The sequence below is a fragment of the Engraulis encrasicolus genome, chromosome 23 (assembly GCF_034702125.1).
Source record: "Engraulis encrasicolus isolate BLACKSEA-1 chromosome 23, IST_EnEncr_1.0, whole genome shotgun sequence".
Taxonomy (NCBI): domain Eukaryota; kingdom Metazoa; phylum Chordata; class Actinopteri; order Clupeiformes; family Engraulidae; genus Engraulis; species Engraulis encrasicolus.
This window is the reverse complement of record NC_085879.1, coordinates 34,762,704-34,780,203: the sequence shown is the minus strand read 5'-3', so window position 1 is coordinate 34,780,203 and position 17,500 is coordinate 34,762,704. Positions and strand designations below refer to the sequence as shown.

Sequence of the window (17,500 nt, the reverse complement as noted above, 5' to 3'; positions counted from 1 at the left end):
TGAGGAGTGGAGGATAAAGGAGGATTGAGAGAAGGGGAGGATAGGGAGGGAAAAAGTGGAGAAGTAGATGGAGAGAGAGATATAGAAAAAATGAGATAAAGAAAATGATGAAGAGAGACAGAGAAAGGATGGATGGAGGGAGGGAGAGATCAATTGAGGCAGAGATGGAGCAAGACAGAGATATGGCGAGAGAAAGAGAGAGGAAGGGGGTAGAGAGATGAGGGAAGAAACAAATGGAGTGGGAGAGAGCAAGGGGAAAGGATGAAGGGATGGATGGATGGAGAGACGCAGAGATGGCGTGTTGAAGATGAGCCAAGTGAAGGGAAGAGAGAAGACAAGAGACGGGGCAGAAACAAACACAGAGCGACAACACGAGCGCGACCGACAAATCAAAAGTGTGCACAAGAGCGAAAACTATTGGACAGAAAATAAACAAAGATACAACACTTTGAAAGAAATGGATGGAGGGAGATGAAGCGTGTGTGAAAGAGAGAGAGAAAGAGTGAAAAGAGTGAAAGACTGAGAGAGAGAGTGATTGAGGGTGTGTGTGTGAGAGAGTGAGAGAGTGAGGGAGAGAGAGAGAGAGAGAGAGAGAGAGAGAGAGAGAGAGAGAGAGAGAGAGAGAGCGGTGACAGAAGTGGAGAGAGGAGGAGTGGGGAAAACGTCTCACTCCATCTTGAGGAGGAGAAGAGAGGAGAGGAGAGCAATGAGGAGTGGGGGCCAGTAAGGGGACAGGCATGACAGCCGCCAGAAAAGACCTTTCTACAAGTATATCAGCATGTTCCCTGCCTCCTCCATCCTCTCATTCACTCACTCAACCACTTCCTTCTCTCTCTCTCTCTCTCCCTCCCTCCCTCCCCTCCCTCTATTTTTTAGAGATGCACCGGATCCTGATTTTTAGGACCCTGCCGGATACCGGATCCACTGCTTAAGAGCCTGCCGGATCCAGAACCGGATACTATGAAAGGGTTGAAACACATATCCTACTCGCACACATGGGCCCTTTTTATTTCGTTGGCGCAAATTATTTTTAATACTCATTGGCTTACTGCCACACTTCCTTCAACGGCTGCTTCCAAAGGGCTTTCGCTCCATGCAGCGATTGGGGTTGTGAAAGACTGACTGAAAAGCGTAGGCTATGTTAAAACAGATCCTGATTTTTAGGTAACTGCCGGATACCGGATCCACTGCTTAAGATCCTGCCGGATCCGGATAGTCTGAAAAACCCTATTATCCTGCTGGATCCGGAACCGGATCTTGGATCCTGTACATCTCTACTATTTTTCTCTCTTGACTCATTTCACCCCTCCCTCTCACATAGAACTCTTCATCCATCTCTTTCTCCGACAGGCTGCATCCTTCCCCTCTCACTATCTCACTCACTCAATGTCTCTCTAACTTCTCACGCTCTCCCTCTCACTCACTCTAAATATCGCTCTCTCTCCCCAAATGTGTGTCTCTCTCACGCCAAATCTGTCTCTCTCCAAATCTCTCTCTCTCTTTCGCGTCCTCGCACGCCAAATCTCTCTCTCTCCCTCTGTCTCTCCTAAACACACGCGCGCACACTTCATCTCTCCGTCTAAATGAAGGGGATGCTGTTCAGACTCACTCGTTCCGTTTTCATCTTTGCGGCGCTTCAGCTCCTGGCTCATCTCCCGCTCGTTGTTGGAGTGGTCCTGCATGAGGATAGATGGGTGGGGGAGAGAGAGAGAGAGAGAGAGAGAGAGAGAGAGAGAGAGAGAGAGAGAGAGAGAGAGAGAGAGAGAGAGAGAGAGAGAGAGAGAGAGAGAGACAGAGACGGAGACGGAGACAGAGAGAAAGAGATCCAGGTGGTTGGTGAGAGTGGGCACCCATCAAAACGTCCACTTGACACGGGCACTTGCTTAGGTGCTCTGCCAGGCTTTACGCAATCTCTCTGGAGAACAATCCCATGCTCAAGCAAAGCTTCAGTACGTGTGGGGTTTTAAACGACAAGTTTGGATGTGAATCGATTCGCAGCTGTTTCATTTCACAAGAGCCACTGAAGGGGAAAAACAAACATGAAAACATTACGCAACAAAAGACAAGCTGGTAGGGCTGCGCACTATAACTGAATGAGGCATAGAAACGTCAATCTGAAAGTTAGTCTCTATGCCTCATTCATTCAGCCAGTGTTGGCAATAAATTTATCACTATGGCCACGTTGCATCAAGTTCTCATCCTCAACTAGTTTAGTTAAGTTTCCCTACCGTGGCTTTAACAGGCTTCTACGCTGGCGACCCGGGTTCAATTCTGGGCCGGGTCACTTGCCAACCCTTCCCCTAATCTTTGTCTCCCCATTCGTTTCCTATCTATCTCTTACCGCACCATCACAAATAATGTAAAAAAAAAAAAAAAAAAACACACAAAAAAATATTTTTTGACAGGGGGCCATGTACAAGACAGTTCCAGTACCAGATCTTTTTATAAAAACAATTCTAATGTTTCCTGATGATTTGTTGTTTCAATTCAACAACGTGTAACAGCATGGTCAGTGCTTGGTATCGGCAAGTGTTTGACGAGTACGAGTATGAGTACAAGTATAATGAGCAAGTATCAGGGCCAATACCAATACCAATATCAGTATTGGTTAGAGGTGCTCCGATTGCTCGGCTGCCGATCATGACCGGCCGATAATGGCCAAAAATAGGCTGATCGGTGATCGGAAAAACATGCCGATCAAAAAACCGATCGAGAGATATTAAATTCCTCACGCAACCATTTGCCTTTACACCTGGCGCTGCATGTAGGCGCTGGCTCTGCACAGCTGCAACTGCACCAAAAGAAGGCATCTTTGCTTGTCTATAACTTTTCGCCATTCCCCCCTTCATTTCCACCATTCATAACCATATCTGCATCAACAATGATCTGATTTTCCGATCCATGCGCCGTTTACCTGAGTGACAATGTAATTTGCGATTGAGTACTCGCCAGTGAGCCATGTTACGTTATAACCTGTGTAGTTGCCTTGGTCAGCACGCGACAACTTCACGTTGTCAGCACAAACATGTCAATTATTGTTTTCAAAGTTGTAATTGGCAGTCAGTCGATTAGTTTGATAGTCGCTGAAACACCAAACGGCGACAGATGTGGTTAAAACTTGAGAGAGAGATTCAGAACGGTAGTGGAGCACTGCAACTGTGGACGGTGACAGAGAGGGGAGGGGCTCTCCTCACGAGGCTGCTCATTTAAAGCGACAGGTTGTTTTTTTCTCGTATGTGGAAGACTATTTGATGTAATGTTTCAGTTTCAATTCAATCTTAAATAGTTTAGTTATTCTATGCAATAACTTATACATTGATTAATACTGTAGACTGTATTACCAACACTAGTCTGAAAGATAATAATAATAATAATAATAATAATAATAATAATAATAATAATAGCCTAATAATAGACATGTGCAAATTAAGATTGATTGGTTTATGGGCAGAAATGGTATTCAATAAGGATAATTAATAGGCTATTAAAAAAATAGGAAATCATTTTTGTGATCGGCAATGATCGGTAATCGGCAGATAAAGATTTTTGGTGATCGGTATCGGTGATCGGACCCAAAAAATGGTGATCGGAGCACCTCTAGTATTGGTACATCCCTAAGCAAACAGCACTCACTCTCTTTTATATGAACAAACAGCACTCACTCTCTTGCGGTCCTTCCTGTCCTCCCTCTTCTCCCTCTCTTTGGAGCGGTCCCGGCCCTTCTCCGACTCTTTCTTCTCCAGCTCGCGCTCTTTGCTCTTGGACAGGCCGCCTGTGCTGTGGTTCCCATAGTGCTGTTTGGAGAGGGGAAGGAAGAGGAGGAGGAAGAAGAGGAGGAGGAGGAAGAGAAGGAGGAGGAGAAAGAGGGCAGACGGAAGGGAGAGCAAGGAGTTAAATCAGACAGTATCCAGGAGAAACTCTATAGGGATGTGTGAGAGAGAAAAGGAGAGAAATGTGGTGGACCCATCTGTACGGCGAAGGAAGGGCAGAAATGAAAGAAAGTGCAGAAACACTGCTCTGTGTGTGTGTGTGTGTGTGTGTGTGTGTGTGTGTGTGAGTGTGCGCGCGCGTGTGTCTGTGAATGAGTGTGAATTCATCCTGTGTGTGACTATGCGAGTGTTAGATTGTGTGTGTGTGTCCATGTGTATCTTGGTGTGTGTGTGTGTGTGTCTTGGTGTGTGTGTGTGTGTGTGTGTGTGTGTGTGTGTGTGTGTGTGTGTGTGTGTGTGTGTGTGTGTGTGTGTGTGTGTGTGTGTGTGTGTGTGTGTGTGTGTGTCTTGGTGTGTGTGTGTGTGTCAGTCACAGGGAACAAGGAGAACCCAGCAAGCCATCCGGTGATGGAGGGAAAGGGTTAAATGAGAGAGTGAAGGAAAACTGCCAGGTGTGAGGTGAGGTGTGAGTATGGCTTGGAAGACTCAATAGCAACCCTGTGGTCATCCTGTGTGGGGAAAAGGGTTATGAGCCTTGTGCAGAAGAGGCTCTGTGTGTGTGTGTGTGTGTGTGTGTGTGTGTGTGTGTGTGTGTGTGTGTGTGTGTGTGTGTGTGTGTGTGTGTGTGTGTGTGTGTCTGTGTGTGTGTGTGTCTGTGTGTGACTCCATCCTGTCTGTGCGTCCATGTGTGACTATGTGAGTCTGTGTGTGTGTGTGTGTGTGTGTCTGCATAAGTGTTATTCCGTGTGTGTGTGTGTGTGTGTGTGTGTGTGTGTGTGTCTGCATAAGTGTTATTCCGTGTGTGTGTGTGTGTGTGTGTGTGTGTGTGTGTGTGTGTGTGTGTCCGCTGGTCCTGTGAAGCTTCATTAGCACGGCCCATTAGATGCGAATGGAGACTCAGCGAGCCCTCACACCTGGACATCACACCTCCAACTCTCCACTAGCTAACCACACACACAGCCTGCAAACCACAGGCACCAAAAGGTCCACACCGCCCCTCTCCACTATCTAACCGTGCGCATGCACGCACACACACACACACACACACATATAGACACACACATACAGGATGGATTCAGTCACACACACACACACACACGCACGCGCACACACGCACACACACTTTGGCTTGCTGTAAGCTCAAGAGCAGCCAGAGCCATTTCTGCCTTCTGTTTAGCTGTGGGTATGCGAGAGCAGAAGAGGCCTACTGTTCTCACTGTTGGGACGCTATTACTCATATTTAGAGCTCAATGTCACGGCGTACCAGTACATAACATTGTTGCAGCAGGAACAAGATCTGCACAAATTATATATATATTTATATACATTATATATTACATATTTTTTCACTTAGCTGACGTTTTCATTTTATTCAAAGCGACTTAGTTATTATTTGTCAGGGTATTGGTTACAGTCCCTGGAGCAATGTGGGGTTAGGTGCCTTGCTCAAGGGCACTTCAGCCATGGATGTGGGAGAGGTCAGGGGGGATTTGAACCTGCAACCCCCAGATTGAAAGACCAACTCTCTAACCACTAGGACACGGCTGTGTGGGCTGTGATTGCACACAATTAAAACGCATAATCAACCAAAAGGAAATGGGAAAAATATGACTGTATGTATTTCTTATGTGTGTGCAAATATGGCTTGAAAGGGTATATGTCTTGTGCCTTGTCCCCAGTAAATGAACTGTAAAATAGGACACAAGTTGAATCCCGTCCCATTGCATATCATTTGCCATTTCGCAATCTATAGAAGGCACAGTTGTCTTGTCAAGTGCTACTACTATTACCACAACTTACCGGGCGAATACACCGGCCGCGAAGAGATTCAAGCGACAGAGAATCACTTCTGTGCAGCAAGAGCGACACGAGGGATTGAAGCGACTAGAATATGTCCATTAAGAGCAGCGTGCAAGCATTCCAACATTCCCATTGGTTGTGGCCACTGACCTCTATATGGTCATTGGCTGTGGCGGCTTTCGCCTAACCGCGTCATAGCTAATTTGCATGACATTCCCAGGAGTTCAACTACAAACGGTCGCTCTCATCGCTCAAATCGCCTCTAGTCGCTCGAATCACTTTTGCCGCGTCAATAGTTCACCATCAGCATCATTTTTCTGTTTCCTAATCAGGCCCTTTACATTTCAGAGACAATGGTCATGTTAAGTAAACACAAGACAAATATCCACTGCCATCGCGACCACCGCGGCTGCTGTCTTTACACCTGTATTTGCCATAGCTAGGTATTCAGGGATAAGCCCTGGAGAAGGCCATGCGGGCCGAAACGCCCTTATTAGGCATGGTAGCCAAATAAAAAGTACAAAAATTGTAACCTTGGGTGCCTCAGATGTTCTTTACCTGGACCAAGATTGAGAGCCCCTATACTGATGAGCACCAAAGAGAATAGGTAAAGACCCAGAAGCACTCCGATTTCCTGTTTGTGTTTCCTGTGGTGCCTTAGCCTAGTTCTTCAGACACAGCCCAAAAAAGACCTTCAACTTGACAGTCAAACAAAATGGCTACAAGGATCAGAGCCGCTGTGATCGAGGCAACAACAGAAGAGACACGAGCAAACGCTGCGGGTATCGGTAAGACCAAACTGGAGGAGACAGCAGCCGAATTTTGGAGGGAATGAAGACAAGCATCGGCCTCCTCAGCGGTGGTCGCTCGGTAACATCCATCGCCACGGAGATCACAGGAAGGCACTCTGTCAAGAGTGAGCATGTGCAGCACTGCATGTAGAGTCAGTGCAGATGAGACACCACATGCAAGCACGCACGCGCACACACACTCAATCACACACACTAGCCTCTAGCGTTTTCTCTTCTTGTTTCTTTTATCAGAAGTTGTCAGAAGCATTTGAAAGGAACTGTCAATAAGTTGTGGGAAAGAGATGTGAAAACTAAAGCCAGAGTAAAGCTCAACAAACTCCACATAAGGTAACATGACAGAAACGGACACAGAGGGAAAAAAAAGAAATAATAAGATAACGAAGACGAAAACCAAGAACAGAATGAGACGAGAGAGAGAGAGAGAGAGAGAGAGAGAGAGAGAGAGAGAGAGGAGGGAGAGAGAGAGCGCATGCAAGAGAGTGAGAGAGAGAGAGAGAGAGAGAGAGAGAGAGAGAGAGAGAGAGAGAGAGAGAGAGAGAGAGAGAGAGAGATGAGAAAGAAAGAAAGAAAAGTACGTGTATGGGGGTGTGCATGTTCATGTTAGATAGGCACACTCATTATTGCTCTAGAAGAGTGCAGAGAAGACTGACTGTTGTGGGTGCTTTGAACCAGCCTTTTTCACTGCCACGGAGCCATACTTTCCCAAGCTTAATTAGCTTGGGCTTCTGAGCAAGCGAAGAAAAGAAAAAGAAAGGAGGCAAAAAAAGCCCATTCATCTCTTTTCCCCTTCGGTACGCAAAACTACCTCCAGTATGCTGCGGGCGTTCATCTTAGAAGTGCAGGTGAATGCTTAGATGAGGAGAGTGGGCCGAAAAAAAGAGAAAATAAAAAGAAAGAAAAGTAACAGTGACAAGTTCTCAACCGTGGACTGTACCCACAAAAACCACCAAAGACATTTAAGCAGGCCTGCTGCTATTGACAAAAACTAGCTGCTCTATTGAGAAGAACAATCTCAGTAAAATGTACGAAGTCATTGCCTTCTGCCTTCATTAGGCCATTTTGTCACCTCACACACAATCACAAAAACACACACATACACACATTTCAATTGCTCATAAGGAGCACCCTTTAGTGAAAAATGTCTCAAAGGGCAAGTCCACTCTGCACACAACACAGCATGACACAGCACCTTGGCACACAAGGTACAGAGTAATGGCTGCCCTTGCCTGATATGAGAGTAGAGACTTTGCTGCTCAGCATAACCATTAGAGGACAGATAAAATGTAACCACAGAAGACCTCTTTGACATCTTGGTAACCAAATCAGGGCTAGAGGTGAAGACTGAGGTGGTGGGACCATCCACACAACAAACAAAAGCCATGTGTGACAAACTGATGCCTAACTGTCCATGCCTTAAATGGAGAAAGAAGACAACTGTTGGGTTCTAACAGGAAGTTTCACATTGAGCACTGGGTTTAACCTTATTGTTTAATTAGCAGAGATCAACGGACCTGTTCTTAAAAGAACAGCCACAGCCATTTTCACTGGTCCATCTGTCTGGAACTGACATATTGTAATGATTTTGTTCATTCAAATGTGAAAGTACAGTTAAGTTGAGGTCAAATGGGGGAAAAAAGGGGTGGGGGAGTCAAACTTCAGGAAAATGTTTAATGTTCACCAAGTACCCCTGTAAAGGAAGAGCTTATCTGCATAGATTTCCAATTTTACAGTCTAATTGAGGCATACTGTTGAACGCTATCTATTCCAATTTCCATCAGTTTGCATGGCCAAAATTTAGATTGTAAAAATTAAGCTAAAATCTGGGTGGTGGTAAAACGCAATTAGAGGGAAAACCTGTTCCAAACTGAGACACAATTTGCTCCATTAGGGTGACCGGCATATTCAGCAAAGTTACTCTGCAACGGCGTCTAACAAAAAAACCCAAAGCTGATTCATTGTAAGGGGTATAACTACGCATGCACGGTGCTAATTCTTGAAAGGCATTTCGTTTAAATTAGATGCTGCAATTTGTCCTGCTTGGTTTAAGTGACATGTTCCCAGACAAGAAAAAAAAAAATATTGCCCTTTGTTGTTTGTAACTTCATCAATCACAGCGCCCCCCCCCTCATCCCTTTTGCCAATTCATCACAAAATCAAAGCTTAATCAGGGGCATTTGCTTTAAACAATTAGTTGTGGCATTTCAATGAGGCAGACAAAAAGTGCCCTCTTGCTTGTCAGAGACTAAATGCTGGTGTGTGCGTGCGCGTCACTAGCTGTGACAGCTTTGACCTTACGCCACTAGGCTACGTGCAGTGCCTCTATAGCCAGGTTGTGCCCTCCTAGTGATTCAACACCTTCAGCGTTGCTTCTAGTCAGGCCAGGAGCAATACAAATACCGTTTCTGAGCTGCAGAACAATCTGGAAACAACCAGTAGCAAACAAAGGGAGAGAGTTTCATGTTACACCTGCACTCAAGTTAAATAATTGAGAATAATTGAGAATTGGATGTTGCTAAAGACTGAACTGGACCAATTGGGTTTAATGACACATGCCAAGATACCACTAGACTCAGAGAACGGCAGAAAGAAAAGGAGACTCAAGGTGTAAAAATTAGCATATTTTCAAAATCGTTGAACTGCTCCTTTAAATACTCTCTCTGCACCAATGACATCTGAATGCACCTTCTGAGAGCCAAGGGCTTCCCTTTGATATGCTGAACTGGCTGGTTGGCAGCTGCAAAAAAAGAAAAAAAACCTCGTCACATGGATTTTTCCATCCCGCTTTTTTTTTTTTTTTGCCTGTATCTGCTTTTTACAGTGTTTTGTACAATCAGCACATTTTCAAATATCCTCTTTTCAGCCAGTGACCATCAGAACAAAAAAAGATGTATGTGTGGATGGTGTGGAAAGGGTGTGGGTGTGTAAGAGTGTGTGTGTGTGTGTGAGAGAGGGAAACATTTCTTTATCTCTTCTAAGTAGACAGCAGCTATTCAAAGGGACTGAAGCGGGTAGAACAGCAGAGCAAGCAAGCAAGCCGCTTCTGAGGACTCAGGCGACGGAGACGTTTGAGGGCAGCACGGGGCATCAGAAGAAGAGGGTGGGGGGGGGGCTGATGCCATTGTCAAGTGGAAATGACATTACTATAGTGTAGTGAGTATTACAGGGTTTTATTTTTTTTATTTCTTTTTTGAACAGTGTGGGCTGCAATTGGCTGAGGGATTTCCAGAGCACAAGAATGCACTTGCAGTTTTGCCGGCCGTATCTTGTATGATGGAGGTGGAGGGAATTGATACAATCCAGAAGGCATAAAACAATAACCAACACAAACACACCATTACACACACACCATTATAGCTCCCAGCAGGTTCTAAATTGCCCCCATAAATTGATCACACCACCACATTATATAAAACCCATCCTATGAAGACCGCTTTAGGAAGTTTCTGAGCTGGGAAGGAGCGATAAAACAAGGTGGGGGGTTTCGTACAGTACATACACACGTCAGCTATTAAAAAATAAGGATGTCTGAACAGAAATGCTCTTTGCAGCTGTACTGATTCCAACACAAATTCAAACATTCAATCATGGTGTCAAATTTAACCGGTGTCAATAAATGTACATGTTCCAATTGGTTGCCAGGGTAACCCCTGTCAGTGCTCATTACCATAGTATTCACTAGATTTTCCCTCTGTATTTCACTCTGACGGTCCAAGACACTTCCCTGTCTGCCTTGTCATTCTCACTGCCAACTTCATTGTCTCTTCATAAAGAAATGATGCTTGTCTTTTCAACAAATCAAGTCATTTGTCTAGTCTAGTCAGCGGACTTCACGCAAACCCTACATGCAAACCCTATTCATTGATAACGGCACACTGAGTGCGTATACATGCAGTTCAGTATCCCGAATATGATCGGGATATTAAGTATCCCGAATTTGCGTTTGCGCATATAAACACTTCAGTATCCCGAATAAGCCCTTATTCGGGATACTGAGAAATCGGGATATGATAGGTGGAGTTTTCCGAAAGAAGCCGGGATACTGACGCATGTATACACCTTATCCCGAATACAGGGGCTTCCCATGGAACGCTGTTGCTGGTATCCAAGCTACACGCATTTGAAGAGAATTCTATAGCGGCCAAGAATGTAGACTGGGATATAACGTTCTGTGCGCATATAAACACCTTATCCTGAATATGATCATAACCGGGATAAGCCTCATATTCGGGATACTGAACTGCATGTAAACGCACTCAATGACACAAACATGCTTATAACAGAAGAGTGTCTCAGATGTGGAAGATTAATTTGTAGCCTGGTTCTCACGACGGTGCTTGTGTGTACACAAACTACCGTCTGGTAGCACTGCCGTTAACATGCCCTTCCTGAGTCAGAAAATGGTGTCTCTTCAATGTGAGCTGCCGTTGACATTTAAGCAATAAATGCTCCGTTTATTTTCTACTCGAGAAGAGCATGTTATTGGCAGAGCTAACCAAACTGACGTTGCGACATGAGTCTTCATGAGTCTTAATCTTCCACATCTGGGATGCTCGTGATCGTCCTTCTCACTCTGCACTCAGTCCTTTCCAGTGACCCACCTGCTAGCGAAGAACAGGAGCGAGCGGAGGGTTTTCTATGCTCATAACGGCTTTCTCCTCCTGCCTCATCTTTCCTCTCAATAAAGACAACACAAGGAAGCCATTTAGGCCCGTCACCGTCATGGTACAACTGGCTCATTTTGGAGGGTCACCCGTTCAACCAGTACATGGAGGAACATGACAAGGGCAGTTCCGAAAACACAGAAAGACGGAGGGGGGAGGAAGTGAGGCAGAGAGAGCGTGGATGTGGATGTGGATGGGGTGATGACAGACAGGTGACAGCGAAACATTAAAGAGAGGAAAAAAAAGATAGTGCTCAAACCTTTGAGGCGGAGTCCTTGAAGTCGTTGAGGCTATCCTGTAGGAATGAATGGAGACGACAGGTGAGCTGGAGAGGGGGTGGGCAGACATCGGCAAGTAGAGAAGGGGGGCGGGCTGGGCCGTCACTCAACACAACCCCCCCTCCCCTCCAAAGACCTTCAAGGACTCAAGATTTTTTCCACAGCGTTAACAGGTGGCGAAACCACTGTAATTTCACAACAAAGAGTTATAATCAGCAAACATTTTTTTTTTTAAAAATCAAATAACCTATGGCCTAATCTACGAAGTATGTCAGCTGAAACATCTAAAAACTAAATTAACAAACAAAGCAAAAACGCAAAAGCTAGATTCATAAAAACAGCTAACTAAATCACCATAAGAGCTTTAAATATCCTGAAACTTTAGACGGAAATGAAATGAAATACTACAAAATCGGCAAATATAAAAACCCTAGCCAGGTAAGAGTGTGGATGTTTGTGAGCACTAAAACATCTAGATCTAAAGTGACGACAGCTTGCGATAGGATAGCATAGAATAGGATTCTGTTTTACATGGATGTGAGCCAACCTTGAGGAGGGCGATGCATTTATGGGAAGCTCTCCCACTTAGGGGAATGTGCAAGTAATGGGGTCATGGTCAGGGTTTGGCAAGAGGGAGGTAGAGGGAGAGCTGCAGAGCTGGAGGTGCAAATATGTGGAGAGGTAGAGAAGCACCTCCCCCTCCTCCTCTCCCCCTACCTCCGACACCTCCCCCTTCTCCTCGCTCCTCCTCCTCCTCCCCTGATGGTTGGAGCTCTCCTCCAGTAGATCCTGGCCGAGCCTCCTCCCTGCTCCCCTTTTCCTGTGGCTGGCTTGGGTGTTTGGGTTTGATGAGTTTGATGCTCCTCCGTGCGATTCCTACTCTGCTCTGCTCCTCACCAGCTGATGAGTGGGATGGGGTTGCTGATCTGATGTTGTTGCTGGATGGCTGGAGGGCCTTTTTTGTTGCTGATGCTGCTGCTGAAGTTTCGCTGGCTCTCTGGGGTGGGTATGTGGGGGTGAGGTAGGTAGGTAGGTAGGTAGGTAGGTGGGTGGGTGGGTGGTTGTTGGGGGGGGGGGGGGGTTGTTGTTGTTGTGGGATCTCTAGGCTTTGGACGTGGGTGGACTTGCGGATAGGTCGGGGGGGCTTGTGCAGTGTGTGTGCGCACGCATGTTCACTTCAGCGTAGGTGTAGAGGTGGGGGGTGGGTCAGACTGGATGAGGTTGTTGAGGGAAGGTATTGGATCATTGTCGTCATCATCATCATCATCATCCTCATTGTTTTCCTGGTAAAGGTCTTCTTTGGATCTTGCAGATTCATCAGCCTGGTCTCTTCCTGGTGCGACGGTTGAAGACGGTGGAAAAACTGGTTGTAAAACAGTTGCGATTCAATCTCTGGGTTTAACAGCAGGCCCTGTCTCAAGACGAGTGCGACGAACTGACGACTCAACTTCTCTGGCACGCATCCTCGTCATCATTACCATCATCGTTGTCATTGTCATCATCAACATCGTCGTCGACATCATCATCGTCGTCGTCGTTTTCTTTCCGACCACCCCCATTCCAGCCGACGGCAGGACAGCAGATATCTTGGGACGTTGTTGGGAAATCTCGGCACCACAGCAGACATCTTCGAAGTCGTTGAGAAATCTCAGCACCACAGCAGAAATCTTGGGACATCGTTGAAAATTCGACACCACAGCAGACATCTTGGACGTCCTTGACATCTCGGAGATGAAGAGGAGGACAACAGGAGGACGTAGACGAGGATGTGGAAGAGGATTCCATGGACACCATGATTGATCCTGAAGGCTTTCATCTTCCCGGTGTAGAGCAAACATGCGCCACACACACATACACACAAACACTTATTTCCTCCAAGCTTAGTTTGAGCCAAATCCCATGGAAAAAAGAAGAAGAAAAAAATAAATCCCACAAAACGGCAAGAACAACAACGAGGAAAAAAATATATACAGCTTCTTCCACCAACTAGGCTCAAGGCTTGAAAATGCTTCACTTGAAGAACTCAGCAGGGGGCGAAAAAATAGGCGGATACAAAAAAAAAAAATTCAAAGAATTTAGGGGTGGTCAAAGGAAGAGCATCAAAAATATATTTAGCATCTATATTTACAAACTTTACAAAAAAGTACACAAAAAATCTCTAAGGCACATAATCTCTTTACTGTACGTGGAGGTAAAAAATAAGTTAACAGCTATACTTTAATATGAACTTTTTCTTTTTGGCAAGTCCTTAAATCTTTCTCATAGAAAAATAGTTATCTACAACGGGAAAAGGAGATTTGATGAGGCGTTTTCCCACAAAGGAAAAAAAAAGGTAGACACGACCACAAAAATAGTCCATGTGATTCCGTAACATGATGCATTCTCATTCACCCCCACCACTGTAGACAGAGAGCTTTTTTTCCTTCTCCTCCATCGTTGTGGCGCCCTCAATTTTCTCCCTCCCTCCCTTTTTCGTTTATCCTCTTTTCCTCTCGTTCCCTCTCTGCTGGGGGGGGGCAGGAGGTGCTGGGAGGACGACCAACGTTGGGGGTGGGGGAAACAGCACGTGCCTCTCTCTCGCTCCGACCAGGAAGGGAAGAGAGGAAACAAGGGCAGCACAGCCGTCCTCAAGCCATACTAACCTTAACCGTGGAAGAGTGGGATGGCGAAGAGTGGGTGTCAAGCTTGCGTCTCTTAAGGTCTGGAGAGAGGGGTGAGAAAGGTAAAAGGAGTGGGGGAGGAAATGGGGGAGAGACAGAAGAGCATGATGACGTTAGAAAAGGGATATCTTTATTCAATGCAGTAATACCAGAGATATGAAGACTAGACGACCACATGCTGAGTACTGGAACGAATGTCAGATTGCTGCCATGATTGACCAGTATAGCGCTGTCATCAATGAATGGCAAGGTGACACGCACATTTCATGTAGATGGTGGTCAACTAAATTGATGACAAACACAGGATACTGGAACAAAACGGTTGCGCCAAGGATTGAACGATGCTAAAAAGCTCAACATGGCATCTAGTCTTCATATCTCTGCAGCAGTACAAGCTAGAGACATACATTGCACATAGTAGCTTGCGTTCTGTGGAATCCCCAACCAGAAATGAAAACACAAAATCAATGCTGTATGTATTCTCAGAGCACACAAGATCACACACACACAGACACACACTCCCGCTCAGTCTGTCGAAAATAATAAAATCAAGGGGGTTGGGGTGGATTTGGGGGAGCTGGCTCAGGAGAGGAACAGCTGGGGCGTTCTCCAGGACTGCTGCAAATCACATCCCATCACCCACAAGTGCTCTGAGCTTCCGGCAGATTTTTAAAAAGATATTGACTTACAGCAGCTGCTTTTTTTAGTTTTTTTTTAGAGGGAATTACAGCTGATGATATACGGGCGAGTCTTATTGCTGCCGACTACAGTTTTTCATCGTGAGGTTGGGAGATTTACACAGCGTGTCATATCTATGTAGATTATGCCCCTCCGTGTGTGAAAAATGAGGCTTAAGATGAGCTAAATGATAGGAGGTTAATAAGAGGTAGGGGGAAGGTCGGGGGAGGTCGCCTCGCGTCTACCGACTGCATTGCACTTCTGCGAGTCATATTTCTGCGTCCTACTTGTTTTCACTACTTTGTGTGCCTTTCAGTAGCTCAACTTTCAGAGTTTCAACAGTTTACTCCTGGGCTCTCAGCCCTGTCCCCAATCTTGTACAGTTTTGTGTGCGTCTCTCTTTTTTGTCATTTGGGTTCTCTCTGAGCCTCACATTGTGGGACCACGCTGCGCAGCTTTCAACGGTGGGGTCTGCAGATACTTTGAAGACACTCGTTTCAGAGTCTGTTCCAGTTTGAAAACACATCTCGACATCTGCTCAACCGCATACCACAACTTTGTGACAGGGAACATTCTTTTCAGACAGGCTGGACTAAATTCTTGGTAAAGTTTCAGCGCACGTCTTTGTGAGACTTTTTGCCATGATTTTGTATTCTGATGGCACTAGGTTGTCTCAGGCCAGAAAGAAATTTTATGTTCACCCCTTCCTCTTAAAGTTTTCCCTCTTTTTTTGGTGTTGCTCCCCTTCTCTCATACTCCCTTTCTTTCCTCTCCTCTTGTTCCATCACACTCTCTTCATTCTGTCTCTCCCATCCTCCCGCTCTTATTCTCGCTTTCATTCTCCCAATCACTCCATTCTCGCCCATTCATTCATTCATTCATTCTCTTGTCATGTTTTCCTCTTACCCCGCTCAGAGTCGGCTCCATCAGAGCGGGGGGTGGTTGATTTCATTGTACCGCCACTGGAGCTCTTCTCCTTGCTGCTCTCCTTACTCTTGCTCTCCTTGTCGCCACCGCCGCTGCTGCTACGCTCCTCTTTACCGCCTCCTTCTTTGCCGCCCTTCTCCTCTCTCGGCTGCTTCTCCTCCTTGCGCTGCTTGTCCCGGTCGGCCTTCCCGGGCGTCTTCTCGCGACCGCCGCCGTCCTTGTCTCCGGTGCTGCCGTCCCGGCTGGAGCGCTCGTCCTTGGCCTGCTGCGTCTTGTCCTTGGTGCCGCCCCCGCCGCCGCCGGAGGAGGCCTTGTTGTCGGGGGTGCCGCCGCTGGACTTGTCCCTCTTCTCCTTCTTCTCCTTGGAGACCTTGTCCTTGTCCTCCTTGCTGGATTTGGTGCTGAGGAGAGAGAGGGGGACACAAACAACAAGAAGACGTCAATGAAGAGCAACATTGCTGTGAGTGAGTGAGTGAGTGAGTGAGTGAGTGAGTGAGTGAGTGAGTGAGTGAGTGAGTGAGTGAGTGAGTGAGTGAGTGAGAGTGAGAGAGAGAGAGAGAGAGAGAGAGACTGAGAGAGAACATCAGTCCCAGAGTCCTACCAAAACAATATAAATGAACACAAATTAATTCAACATTAATACGACAAAACCGGAGTTATTAATTTATTTGATCATGGTAATCGAACCAGTCGAATCATAAAACCCCTATTGATGTGCTCTATCTCGCAGGGAGACATGGAAGACTTAAAACAAGGACGACTCCAATACCCTGTTTACTACCCTGTCAAAATCACCCAATGAATGTCAACTGAGCAATTCAAAAGTGTGACTGCAAAGCAATGCAATTCCTGTGTATGAACTCAATTCTGGAACGGTTATATGAACCCTAACTACATATCACTTCAGCAGATACACAAACCCAAATAATGTTATCTACGACAGTGGTGCTCAAACTGTGGCACGTGTACCACTGGTGGTACTTGAGAGTTGAGACATCTCTGGTGGTACTTGGAAGAATTCATTTGTTGTGCATTGATTTGAAGGGTGATCAAGTTGTTGCTGTCGAAAATGTTTCTTTGGTCTCACATTTTGTAATATTGAACTGTATGAATCTGAAAACATATTGCGGAATAATACTAACAATGAATATAGAAGACGTTTGCTGCGATATTCTAATAATGGTTGTCGACGGTTGTTTCGGAGCGCTCAATATTATCTCAGGTGGTACTTCACACAAAAAGTTTGAGAGCCACTAATCTACGAGATACCTGCAGCCATCCACAGTGTTGCACTACCCAATTTAAAAAGACATCTGCATTCACCAGGTCTTACTGTACGTCTTCCCTCACTCTCCCGACCCAAGATTTTTTTTTTAAACCCGCTGTCCCTTCTTTCTTTCTCTTCATTATGGTGAATTATGCATCCCTCCTTCCTCCCCCCCCCTGGGGAGGGCTGACGGAGGCACTTTTCCTGACCTCGGCAAAAGTGGCGCTAAAACCCCCCTCAGGAATCCATTACTACCTCATTATCTCCACACCGTTTCTAACCAAAATAAATGGCTCGCATTTTTTTTTTTACTCTGCTCCTCTACCCCATCCCCAACACCCTCCTTCTCGTCCTCCCATTCCGACCCACCTCTGTATTTTATTTTATTATCATTAATTTTTTTTTTTGCACTACTCCTCATCCTCGACGATGGACTATGAAATGTATTTTTATTAAGGGGACGTTGCACGCCACCAATTTAACGCACT

At 45.8% G+C, this 17,500-nt stretch overlaps 1 protein-coding gene across 1 annotated transcript in view; it reads right to left on the bottom strand.

The window, feature by feature from the left end:
• The window catches only part of thoc2 (THO complex 2), a 115,425-nt gene that overhangs the window by 3,377 nt on the left and 94,548 nt on the right, over positions 1-17,500 (bottom strand). The window contains exons 33-37 of the mRNA XM_063190051.1: positions 15,725-16,146; positions 14,123-14,181; positions 11,462-11,497; positions 3,663-3,794; positions 1,610-1,676 (exon numbers count right to left, since the gene is read on the bottom strand). Of these exons, the coding sequence (XP_063046121.1) occupies positions 1,610-1,676; positions 3,663-3,794; positions 11,462-11,497; positions 14,123-14,181; positions 15,725-16,146 (716 nt within the window). The remainder of the gene's footprint in view (positions 1-1,609; positions 1,677-3,662; positions 3,795-11,461; positions 11,498-14,122; positions 14,182-15,724; positions 16,147-17,500) is intronic.